The sequence below is a fragment of the Phlebotomus papatasi genome, chromosome 2, assembly GCF_024763615.1.
Source record: "Phlebotomus papatasi isolate M1 chromosome 2, Ppap_2.1, whole genome shotgun sequence".
NCBI lineage: Eukaryota > Metazoa > Arthropoda > Insecta > Diptera > Psychodidae > Phlebotomus > Phlebotomus papatasi.
The window spans coordinates 80,317,398-80,330,686 of NC_077223.1; the positions used below are offsets into that span (position 1 = coordinate 80,317,398).

The following is a 13,289-nucleotide window of genomic DNA, read 5'->3' on the forward strand; positions in this document are numbered from 1 at the left end:
TGATTGTCACTGAACAAAACTCAGAAAAGCTTTATTAAAATTCGTGAAAAAAAGTTTTTGCGGGAATCTGTAAAGTTTCTACTGGATGTTTTGTGCGAGAGATTACCAGCTCTAAGTCTCTCGTCTGAATGATGATCGGAATCGAGGTATGATGCTAGATACGCGAATAGCTAAATAATTTCTTGATCTCGTCACTCGGTACAGTGATCTCTCTCTTTCTCATTTAATACAAGTTCCTCTTTTTTCTACTTTATCAATTTTTGCAGTGGTCTCACAACAAGTAAGTATGGGACTTTCCGATATTAGACAGTAAATTTTTATGAGACATCAACTGATCGTTTTTTGTTATAAATATTTTATGGATATTTTGGAATTCCTCAGACATGCTGATGTCTGATTTCTATAGGGTATTTTTGTAAGATTCTACACTTGGATCCCTTGGACCCTTGATGTTTTAAGATCTAGATAGAACCCTACTTCTGTTGATTTTTATGGCAAATTACAAGTTTTTCCCTTTTCCCCAAGAATTGAAATTTCTAAAAAAAAAAATAAGCAATTGCAGTTATTTTTTCAAAATCTGTTAGATCAGTTGCATTTCAATAAAGAAATCTAGGGTCAAATGAACACCTCTTGTACAGGGAACCTCTATCGACACTTGTCAAAATGTTGAAATCTATTTAATGCATCCAATAAAATCTAAAAAAAAAACGTTTTTTTTTTCATTAATATGCGTTTTTCGATAAGGATAAGTGTTCGAATTTCGTATTCCAAATGTTCCAGTGTGGAGTGTCAATAAGTCCTGACACGAGTTCCTTTCACCCTACATCATAATTGTCGCAAATATCTTGCTTATCCAGCAAAAATAATTAATCTAAAACCTTGGATCGGAATACCGTATTTGTCTGCATTTGATGATCAAGAATGTTATTAAAAGGCTTTGGACAAATTAAAACTTTGTATAACAATTGCTATATGAAAGCTAAAAACGATTCTTTATCGAAGTTTAATATCTTCGAAATATACAAGCTGTCGAGATGAGGTACCTCCCGGTTGGGAGTCCTCTCGTCAAGATCGAGTGAGGAACGTAGCCGTTCGTGAGGAGCTAAGAGACGAGGAGTTGCTTCTCTGTATTGAGGAGATCACAACTTCGATGGTATGGATATGTTCAACGCATGAATAGAAAAAGATTTCTTAGAAAACTATACACAGAGAAAAAAACCTTAGAATTAATACATTTTTGGGATACTTTTGGTATTAAAAGGGCTGCAATACCTCGTGAATATTAAATTCTAGGGTATTTTGGGATTAAATTCAAAAAATCTCTGTCATTAATTTAATCCCATAAATTCATTAATTTTCAATCGCAATCAGTATTGATTTTAGGGTATTTCGGTATTGATTTTATCCCATTTTGGTATTGATTTTAGGGTATTTCGGTATTGATTCTATTCCATTATAGTATTGATTCTATCCCACTCTGGTACTGATTTTATGGTGTTCCGGAATTGATTCCATGATATTTTGGTATTACATTTAGCCTGCCAAAGAGTCCCACCGCCAAATTTTCCCTTTTCCGCATGAAGTGTTCATGTCTTCTTCACAGTCCAGTACTCAACTATTCATCACATACCACTATCACATCAATTCCCTTGACGGATTCGTAGAGATGTAGTGGATAAAATAATCTTTTATGCTAGTAATTAGCATCTTCCTTGAGGTTCCATTCCATAGCACATGTGTGTACACTGTATCCACTGCAGTCCTTTTGCACTAAAAACCAGGCGAAAAACAGCTTAGTACACTCAGATTTCACTTTAAATACAGAACACTCGCACAAGACACGTCATTACCCTCCGCCTGCGCAAACCAAACCGATTCCAAAAGAACAATAGAGTTTTGATTTTATTCCACTGAGGTATAGATTCTACCAATTATGGTATCAGTTCTATATTGTTAAGGTATTTATCCTAAGCATGATGGGATACAATAAATACCAAAATGGGATAAAATTAATACCAGAGTGGGATAGAATCAACAGCAGAATGGGATAGAATCAATATCAAAATGGGATAAAATCAATACCAAAATGGGATAGAATCAATACCAAAATGGGATAAAATCAACACCAGAATGGGACAGAATCCATACTAAAATGGCATAGAATCAATACTGTTTCCTAATAAATAATGACTTACAAAAATCAATGCTGCAATGGGATAAAATTAATCCCACGATTTCTAAAATTCAATCTCAAATTGAGATAGAAACAATACCATTACCTCCTCAAAAAATTAATTTCATAAATTTGATACCAAAATGTCCTAAAAGTAATCCCAATATTTCTTAGCATTGTTCTAGAAATCAAAATCAATCCAAATTGCTCCTATTTTCAAGAAAAATTGGTAAAATTTTGGTATTGAAATAGTGGTATTAAAATCAATACCACGGGTATTAAATCTGGATACTTGAAAAATTTTTTCTGTGTATATGCGAGCCATTGTAAGGAGATCTCGACCTCGGGGCAAATCTAGGAAAAGGTGTCTGAATCAAGTTCAGGATCTTACCTTGGAGCACCTTGGGATCGATACCGAACATTTTCCTGAAGTGGCGGAGGATTGACAAGCCTAGGCTGTAAACCTTGATGTCATGGGCCTGGGACCCTAATAGGGATAAGTGGTTGAATTGTGTTCATGGCGATATCTCGAAATTCTTATTATCTACTTAGATAAAATTTTAGTAATGATATGACATGAGTCCTCACCTAAAAGAAATTATGATTATATAATAAAATTTAGAGTATTTTAATAATAATGAGGTAACACTCAACTGGAAACAGCCATTATAGAAACCAGAAAAAAACACATTCTTGATATTTTTAGGTACGAGTTTCTTCAAATATGTTGGAACTAGATTTGATGCCGTGCGTAAAGTACTTTTGTGAAATGCTACAAATCATAATAACAAGAATCGATTCGAACTCATTTCAACAAATTTTACTATCAAACTCACAATCGAATTTGAAAGTATTCTGATTTGTTAGCATTTCCTGGTTGCCTGTAAAGAAGACCATCCTTTCCAACCGAATCGAAATCTTTTAATTTACTTCTAAAATCATTCAAACCATTTCAAAAATGATTTTGAATTAGTCCAGGCGGATATTTCATCGTTAAATAATGACCAGTTTATTCGAAATCTTAAATTTTTTAAAGTAAAATAGCTCTACACACAGAAAAATGGGAAATTCTTAAACAGAAACACGCAGGAATTTAATTTCAAATCCCATCCAATGAATGCCAATGCCCTAATTCTAAATCCTTGATCATTTAGTTTTAGTTGCAATTTGCAAATCCGTAGACATTTTTCATTTTCCAGTGAATGCAAAACTTAAGTTCCCGATCTCTTAACTTGAAAGAGCTAGGTATTCTAGCCCACTTCTTTCGCTCAGAGCTTCTAAACTTAAACGCCTCGGGGATTCACGTCCAATTTAAGTTCCCAGGATCTTATAAATTCTTAAATTTAGAGTCAAAATTTTTCTGTGTGTAGGGGACTTGTTGCTCAACAGATTTGATTAAGATTGGATTTAAGTAAAAGGTCTTCAAATGTTACAGGCAACCCATCAGATAGCCCCTTTAGTTTTGTTCGATCTGTATCTTTGGTATCTTCTGGACGTTCTGGACACTTAGGTTTCTTTATTGACACGAGGGAAGGGGGTTCGGTTAAACGGTATTGAGACTAAAGGTTTACCTTATTCATGGGTGATTGTTTCCAAACAAAGCCAAGTCCGATGACGAATCGGACCCAATTTGATTTTACATGATTGAGAAAGACTGCAAGTGGTAACAGTTCGCTATGAGGTCAAAACAGGGTTCGCTTATGGGCGGCAGGATAAGATCGGTGACTCTTGGTGCAATGTTATCTATAATTTTGGCATAGATTGATAGATTGTATGAGGAGCTTTGTGTAATATGCGGACCGCAGATACTAGACTCTATTCGAGTCCCTTTTTATCTAGCCAACAAATCTAATTAGATGCTCGGTCAGTAGATTAATTTGAATGAAAAGAAACACGGATTTTGACCTAGATCCTTCTCCTCCTTTATTACTAGGAGAACGTTTCGGAACGTTGTTGGCCCTTTTCCTCAGGTATGCAAAGTAATGGGTACTTTGCATACCTGAGAAAGGGGCCAACAAGCTCCGAAACGTTGTCCTAGTAATAAAGGAGGAGAAGGATCTAGGTCAAAATCCGTGTTTCTTTTCATTCAAACAAATCTTACTCTATTTTTTTTTTAAAGTGTCTGAACTGAGTATGTCCTGCAATTTTTACTTAAAGATCTTAATTCTCTGGTTTAAAAAATATAGAATAATAACATAAAATGTAACTGTTTCTAGGCTCTACACAGCCCCTGTAAGTTGCTGTGATATCTAAATTTAAGTCTGAAAGATGTGAATTTTAGCAGTGTCCTGTGTACATTCCTATAATTTCCCTCAAGTTCCCCCTATTGGGATTTAACAGGACGTAAAATCTATTGAAATCTAATCCATAAATTACGGATTTCAAGAGGACTGGTTCAGGGCCTATAAGATCCTGATGTCCACCAATATTCGCTGATTTATCAGTTCATTATATTGTGGGTACTCTGAAGCGTTCCAATGGGGACAATGGAAGCTCTTTTGGAATTTTGGATCGCTTCGAAACGCATAGCCTACACTCAATCCCTGATTACCTTTCGCAGTTCCTTCGCAAAAAGAGCGCAACTGCCGTTTCCTGCACCTCCCTGAGATCCCGAGATGAAAATTTAAAATTCAATATTCAAAAATAATTTTTCCATCCAGATTTTTTAATCACAGGAATCAAACGATTTTTTGTTGTGAGTTGCTTTCAAAAAATGTTGGTGGAAAATTTAAACTCCAATTGCAGAAAACTTTTCCAAAAAGTCAGGAAAAGAAAGCAATATAGAAAATTTAAGGACATTTTGAAGACGCTAGGAAGCAGTTCAATCTTCACATTCTTCCTTTATCAAATGTTCCTCTACCGTTTTTATCCTTCTTTCTGGATTATTTTATTAATTTTCACTATCACGTCCGTTTTTGCATTTCGCCAGAGATTCTTCAAATGCTTCATGGTGCTTCTGATTCCTACTTTAGTGAGCAAGCGTGGAAGATCAGCAATTGTAGGATATATCTTTGTCTTGACTCTTTCGGGACCTGTTGTAAATATCATGGGAAACATTGAAGAGACAGTCCAAAGTTTAAGTTGTGCTCAGGAACATTTAAAAGGAATTCTTCAGAGGATTTTTGTTAGATTGAAGCGGCCCTTTGTTGAAATTAAACACATGATCTCAAAAATTCAGGACTACGTATTGAAGACTATGCAAGAGATTGAAGACCGTTTGAGTTCCATCAGAGATAAAGTCATTGCAATGAGTACGCTTTAGCTATTTTTTATTTTTTATTGTAGCCGTTAAAACTAAGTTTTTTCCTTAGCCGGATTCATTCGTCAAGCTTTCGGATGGCTTAAGGATATTTCTAATTTATGTCAAGATACCTTTGGGTCTCCTTATGAGATGTGCATTGACTCTCTAAACCGAATGGTAGACCAATGCAAAGAAGAGCTTGGAATCGCGTCAATTGTTTGCAATGTGAATTATATCCTACATCCTTTGTGCGTTCCCATGGAAATCCTGGGCTTCATGTGCGTGGCCATTGAGTTTGTCGGAGAGGCCATCCTTAATGTTATTGAAGATAGTGAGTTCATTAAGCTTAAAATTAATTAACTTTGTACAAAAAATGCTATTCTTCATTTACAGTTACGAAACAATTTAGTGAAATTATAAAGGAATTATTCCACTTCACCATTGAATTCGATTCTGACTTTGATTTTGAAATATCGACCTCTAAGAATTGGACAGAAATAAAGAAGAATATAGCCATGGAAATAAAGAAGAGAACAGTGAAATTTATGGTTTTTCTCGATTTTATGGAGATTTTGTCCTTGATCTTCATTTTGTGGCTGTTTTACAAGTAAGTACAAAATATTTAGAACAAATTTTATAACGATGGTTTTTATTCACCATGGTCTAAAACAAAACTTTTATAAAATTTGTTTTTAGTCTCTTTGAATAAATCCTGACCGTTAATTAAATCCCTTCTATAGGGTCTTTAGGTACCAGGCCCAATATCTGAAGAGAGATGATTACAAGAATATATACATAACTCGTAATTTCCATGAGTTTGAACAAAAATGTGCAGAACGTGATCAAGATCAAGTTCTTCCATTGCGTGGTAAGGAATGTGATCGCTACACTGAGTTAGGATCCTTTTGGCTCATCCAATATGAACGACGAAAACTCATTCGATCTTTTCCTTTCCTACTCCTTTCGAACATTCAAATCTTCACGATCCTCTTCACTGACTACACTCTGCATTGGATTCTAGTTACTATTCGAGAATACGAAGCAAGTCACTTGCCTGTAATAACTTCAGGCCAGGCGATCGTTAAAGTTTCTGGAACCGGACCCCTTGCGGAAATGTACAGGAATATTGTACAAGAATTCGATCCAATTCTTAAGGGTTTTACAGCAGATTTTCGGCACTGCCTGCCCAATCCCAGTTCGCCAGATTTTGGAAGATTTCGCACTATAATATGTCTTATAGTTATTTGTTGGTTGTTTCTCCTGTTGGAACCTCTGAGTTTGCGTGCCCAGCAAATAGTTATAGATTCTTATCATCCGGAAAGAGCGCGTAAAAGGGCAGCTTGGCTTCACGGAGAAATTCTTCGGCGACGCAAAAGCTTTCTAGCAGTAACAGCCCGGAAAATGGCGCAAATAATTTCTGGGAACCAAGAAGATCATCAAGCTGGACTTTTTAGGTAAGGTTTATTGAATTTTCATTACGGTTGCCCTATACATATAGTTTAAGTTGTTATACTGGACATTCACGTGACCATTAACATCGATTGCCCCTACAATGCGTCAAGATGGTCAATATGTTATTTTAGGTTTTCGACTTATGCTTAAGAAATTGACTTGAAGATAAGTTATTTACGAATATTATACCAATTTTAAGATCTTTGCAAAACAAAATCCGAATAACCAAATTGGCGGCCTATTTTCACCAATTTGGTGGTGGATATACTTTGACCCTCAAAAATTTAAGATGGCATTTTTACATATCCAAAAATAAAAGTAATTGTTTTGGAGTGATTGGACGACTTGGGGAGTAATTAAGGTCATGCATGATAATGGTTCTTGTACTGATTTTTAAGGGATAATCCCAATACCGGAAGCACGGATCTCTTAACGTTTGGATGACAAGTTTACAAACAAAAAAAGAAAGTACTTTCGCATCATTGAATTGAATTGAATTGAATTTGAATTTATTCATGCCCAAAAATACAGAGTACTTACATAGGACTATATTATAAATGTTGTCTTAATAAATTGAGTTTGTATTTAATTCGGAAAAATAGTAGCGGATGAGAAATCGAGAGAAAAAAAATATAATAAATAATAAATAATTTACCGTTTACCGGTTCTCAATCGATTTAAACCGATTTGTAAATTATTCGAAAGATTCCAAAAAATAATTTAAAAAGTCCTTTATTTTTATTTTGAGGTCCTAAGTCGTTATCTCTAACCGTTTGGCCTCTAGAGCTGGCGACAGCCGGACGGACAGACGGACAAACGAACAAACAACGTAACGACATTTCTCAGAAATCGTCTGAAACGCGAAGATTTGTTGAGAAAAGTGCTCTGCGGGTGGTGGAAGGCGGATTTTTTTTTAAATTAAGGGATTGTATATAAATACTGCTCTTTCCGTGAAGTTTGTGCAGTAATAAATGAGTTGATAGTAGTTTACTGCAGAGGTGTGCAAGAACTGTTTGAAGCCGAACAAATATCAAATGAAACGTACGTTAATGGTCAAAATGCTACCTGAACTGAACAAACTTATTTTGACGTTTATTCAGTTTCAAACGGTTCTTGCACATTGCACACCCCTGCTTTTCTGATTCATTACCGATTTAAGCCGGAAATTTCAGTTTTCGGTTGCAAATACACCCTCCAAGATTGTTAAATTTCGACAATCATAAATAAAAGATGGGGATATTATAAGTCAGAGTTGTGCAAGAACCGTTTGAAACCGATCAAATGTCAAATGGAACTTACACGTCAATGGTGAAAACCAAGGGGTAACTCATATTGAGAAACCCTCGTCAATTGTCTGAGAAACGCTTCGCGAAACCCGAGAAACCCACTTTTTGCATCGCGAAACCCGAGAAACCCAAAAATTGCATCGCAAAACCCGAGAAAACCAAAAATTGCATCGCGAAACCCGAGAAACCCAAAAATTGCATCGCGAAACCCGAGAAACCCAAAAATTGCATCGCGAAACCCGAGAAACCCAAAAATTGCATCGTGAAACCCGAGAAACCAGAAACCCTTGTCAGAAAAAATGGGAATGAGTTACCCCTTGGTCAAAACCGTCAAAACGCTACCTGAACAAACTTATTTATACGTTTATTCGGTTTCAATGATTCTTGCAGACCCCTGTTATAAGCTATTAGGTACATAGAGAAAAATGTTTCGTAAATGCTTGTGAATTCCGACTTTGGAGTTACGAATGCCTCGTAACATCGTTTAACCCACTTAAAAGTTGACAAAATTGACAAAATGACAAAATTTTACAAGCATTTACTGGGAAATGTTTACAAAAGAACAAAAACTGCTCGGTAAATAATCAGTTTAAGAACAATGTATGTGAAAAAATAGAATTACGAACTTTTTAGTGAGTTAGGGGAGGGGGGGCAGTTTCACCCCTAAATTACAAAATGGATTTTGAGACCATTTTGCTAAAAGATGATAAAGAGAAGTAAAACTTTGTATATTCTGTGAATTACAGTTGGGTTTAGGGTTAATAAAAATAATAACAATCTTTTAATTTCATTAGTCTATTGTGGAGAAATTCATTTCACTTGAAAGGCAGAATGTGTGAAAGTCCCCCATTGCGGGGCAATTTCAAGATAAATATGACACAATTTTTAATATAGATAAAACGTGTTTATAGGCCTCTACACATTAGGAGCAATTTTCGTCAAAAATTGCATTTTTGACAGAATTTTGACGTTTCCACCTGCAGCATTGCATGCAATTTCCTTCAAAAAAGCAATTTTTGACAAAAATTGCTCCCAATGTGTAGAGGCCTTAAAGGAAACTTTCGATACCAGAATTGATTAAAATTTGTATTTTGAAGTCTTCTTAGACTCTAAAACAAAAATATAATCGAAGAAGAATTTAATAAGGGAATTTTAACACTAATTAATCATACAGAGAAAATAAAATATCGCCAAAGATTTCCAAGCCTATTTCTCATTAATTGAGCAATTTTCTTTAAATGTTTATACGAAGGAAAGGGCTAAGCTAATTCTGTACATTGTTGGATCATTATATCGCCTTAGAACATGCGCTTTTTAGTATAACAGTTTTATAATAGTATTTTAAAGTCTTTAATTTTTATAATACTAAGAAAATTTTGCAATATCTTTCTGAAAGCATTCTGAAAAGATATTATATAATTCTTTATTAGCTTCCATTTTGGACCTTGTAACATTCATTGTTTAACCTAACTTAATTTAACTCTTTAACGACGAGACAGTTTTCGCTTACCGAAAATCAGCAATAAAAATGAAACCTATAAAGAGAACTTGTAAAACGTCTTACATCTAAACATCGAAAAGCAAACAGAGTCTGATTTGGTGTATTTTTTGTGTCTATGAACGATAGGGACAAAAATAGCCCAAAAATTTAAGTAATTTTTCTGACGATACCAATGACTGATAATTTTCACTCTAACGAAAAATTTTATGTTTGAGTTTCCTTTTCCGAAACGGTTTTGGTTAAAAAAAACTGGAAGTATAAAAAATAATTAAAAACAATTTTCAATATGAAAATTTAAAAAATCGTCATTTTTGAGCTTAAATATTTATCATATAGCAAATAGGTGGAGACTTGCAAAAAAATATCCTAGATTCCTTCAACCTTCTACTTTGCAATTACATATAAATACAAGAAAAAAAAATAACTTTAGGTAGTCAGGAAATATTATTTTCTTTATGGGAGACCGGTGTTCCAATCGTCTTTAAAGGGTTAACATTAATACATATTTTTTGCAGCTTCCAATCTTCTCAAATAATCTGCCCCTCTTCCATCTTCGTTAAGAATTTCTCCTCTATCTTCCCTCCCTTTTAAATCCCTGTAGCACCCTACTAATACATGTCCTTAAATCGTCTAACCCTGTATTACAAAAAGCACACTCCGTCGTCCATCTCTCTAATGCCTTTTCCCCGTTTTCCCATCTATATTTTGCAAGTATTTTTATCGCAATCCCTTTTTTCAAGTACTTCGGTATCCAAAGGGTCCATAGGAGCTTGTATTCTTCTGTCAGTGCGTTATATCTTTCCTGATCTAACCATTCTCTTTTTTGTAACTCGCACCAGATGGACATTCCCTCGTTTAATCTTGTATTGACTATCATTTCAGTGTAACCAACTCTTTCTAGGAACTTCCTTCTATACTTTTCTTCCATGTTGATTCCGGTTGATCATTTCTCCTCATCTCTTTTACACACTCTTTCAACACCTTGTTCGGACTTCTTCTAATATTTTCCTCGAACTTGATTGCTCTGCTAGCTGCAACCGTTGCTATCCTTTCCATTTTAGTTTCCGATTCTAAAATTGCACTTTTTGTACTCTGTTTAAGTCCTAGTACCCATTTAAAATATTTCCTCTGGATCATTTCCAGCTCTCCGCAACTTTCGTATCCCCAAATTTCACATACGTCGTAGAGCATTCCGCTTCTTATCAAACTGTTGAACATTTCTTTCCCTATACAGAAATTATCCTTAAATTGTTGATCTCCTATGTTCCAAATTTGTCCCAGTTTCTGCTGTGCCTTTTTGACTTGCTCCCTTAAATGATCACTGTTTTTACCATTATTTTTCACGATGTACCCCAAATACTTATACGTTTTCACTTCTTCCAGTTCCTGATTTCCCCATCTCCATCTCTCTTTACTAATTCTTCCACCTCTATTAAAAACCATAGTCTTAGTTTTTTCCACGCTTAATTGCAATCCTATATTTCCCAGGTAAGTCTCAAAAGATTTTAACATTTGCTTCACTGAAAAGATATTATAACAATTAAATTCATCATTTTTAAACCCTTAAGAAACACTGAAAGATTATTTTTCTATTATTTTTTATGAACTTTTAGGAAATACTACTTTCCATAACTTCGAACTTTATGGACAAAAACAGCTACAAAGCTATGTGGAGCATTAAATAGCATTTCAGATGCTACTGAACTCATTGAAACCATTTGTAGGATTCACAGGTATTCCTTCCAGAAAAAGATCAACCTTTAATGAAATAATTTCATTATTTAATTTATCAACAAAACGATCTATTTACAAGCCTCTCGAAAGATCAGCCTATTTGGCCTTTTGGGCAGACGTAAAGGAGTCCAAGACACACTCCCTGAATGCAACTACGTGACTGCGGCACTTAAGGGGGTTGTCTTTATTATCACGGTAGCACGTGACGACACTATCCATCAGGTGCGAGCACTTGTCCGAGCGCCTTGGGGCTGCCTCTTCTGAGTCCATTTGATGACGAACACTATCGAAAGTGCGCAAGAAATCCGCCTCTGAGCGCACGATGGTGTCCTGTAGCTTTCGCAGTTGTTCCTCGAGAGCTCGATCGTGACTAGGAGAAGGAACTGGGGGCGGAGATGCCGCTGGTGGAATAATTGGTTGGGATATCGGTGGAGCAACTTGCGGTGGTGGCGGTCGTGGAATATCTAAAAATAAAAACCGTTGGAAATTCAAAAATTGTTACATGTATGCAATAGCAGCTAACTTCATGCTTAGGGAAAATTGACCCAAGAAAACACTCACTCTGTTCATATCCCATGAGTCGCTTCATCACTTCCTCCGTCACTCCCACAACGTCCATCGCAGCATCTGTTTTGGGGTCATCAGGCTCCACGGAATAGGAGCGCGTTGCGGAATTAGAAGCACCCATTTTCGCGAGCGGGGTTTGTGAGGAAAGACACTCTCGCACTGACAATTTCCCTGCCCAGCAAATAAAAGCACATGTGCTACTATGACATTGTCTGTAGACAAATCCAATGGGATGGTGGAACACTCCTTTGGTTCTCCGTTATGTAAAAAAAAATTAAATTTCTAAAAATATTTTTTACAATAAATATTAATTTGTTAGATTTAGATATTTTGAAATAATCAAGGGGGAAATATTAGCTATATTAACCAAATATGACCTATAGCTAGGCTCTACTGTAGAATGATTTTTTGCACTTTCCATTTAATTACAGTAGGAAAAGTTCTGGTAAGCATGTAGTGAAATCAAATCCTGTCCTGGAGAACTAAATTTATATCGTTTTTCGTCACAATTATCGTCAATTCCTCATTAAAACTAATTCTCGTGAAAAATTTCATATATCGTTCAACTAACGCCTTCTCTCTGTTGCAATGGAGGAAACTTACACCTTTCAAAAATTTAAATTTCAAAGAACATTTTCCAGTTAAAGAGTATTCGAGTGTAATTGTAGTCAATTCTTTGAGATGGTTTAGCGAAAAATAATAATTTAGTCACTTCTTTTAAATTCAAATTGTGGAAGTGCTTGGAAGTATCTGGAAGTGCTGGAAGTCACCTATGGCACTTCCAGAAGTGAAAGTCTTTGACGTTTTCCACACAAATTTAGAAAGTGCTGGAAGTGGTGTGCACGATATTTCGACTAATACCCAACTGTCTCCCTCGGATCGGGACGAAACTTGGCATGTAAGTAGGGTCCATATAGAAAGTTAACCAGCCACTGGCTTTTTACTGTGCGGCCTTTAGAAGTAGTCATTGTGACTATTGATAGTCATGAATTTCTTATATATGAAAGTTTCTTTTAACATTTGTTGCTATTTTTCTTTGACCTAAATATCTTTGAAAATGCGTTTTAATTATGTTCAAGCTTGGTTCGTGAGTTACTGATGAACGTCAGAACCCTTTCATGGGATACACCTTCATGATAATGTCATAGGTCATCCGAGTAGACATATTAAACTTCTTCAAAGAAAATAATATTTTTAATATCTCCGAATTTTTCTTTCTGATTTTTTAAAAATAGCGAATAGGAAAAATTTCCTTTTCTTCTGTTCATTCTTTTCCTCTTTAAATTTTACTGCTGCCTTCACTTTTTTTTTTAATAATTTTTTTTGTTTTTTGTT

At 35.3% G+C, this 13,289-nt stretch overlaps 2 protein-coding genes across 2 annotated transcripts; one reads left to right on the plus strand and one right to left on the minus strand.

Moving 5' to 3' along the window:
* Positions 1 to 131: 131 nt before the first annotated feature.
* Positions 132 to 6,872, plus strand: LOC129801058 (DC-STAMP domain-containing protein 2). Its single transcript, XM_055845817.1, has 7 exons — positions 132 to 146; positions 267 to 280; positions 1,027 to 1,153; positions 5,103 to 5,424; positions 5,485 to 5,745; positions 5,808 to 6,021; positions 6,155 to 6,872. The coding sequence occupies exons 1-7, from the start codon at positions 132 to 134 to the stop codon at positions 6,870 to 6,872; spliced, it is 1,671 nt and encodes a 556-aa protein (XP_055701792.1).
* A 4,517-nt stretch (positions 6,873 to 11,389) lies between these two features.
* LOC129804606 (uncharacterized) lies at positions 11,390 to 12,151 on the minus strand. Its single transcript, XM_055852096.1, has 2 exons — positions 11,949 to 12,151; positions 11,390 to 11,851 (listed from the first exon to the last, which is right to left on the minus strand). The coding sequence occupies exons 1-2, from the start codon at positions 12,073 to 12,075 to the stop codon at positions 11,484 to 11,486; spliced, it is 495 nt and encodes a 164-aa protein (XP_055708071.1). The 5' UTR covers positions 12,076 to 12,151; the 3' UTR covers positions 11,390 to 11,483.
* Positions 12,152 to 13,289: the final 1,138 nt, after the last annotated feature.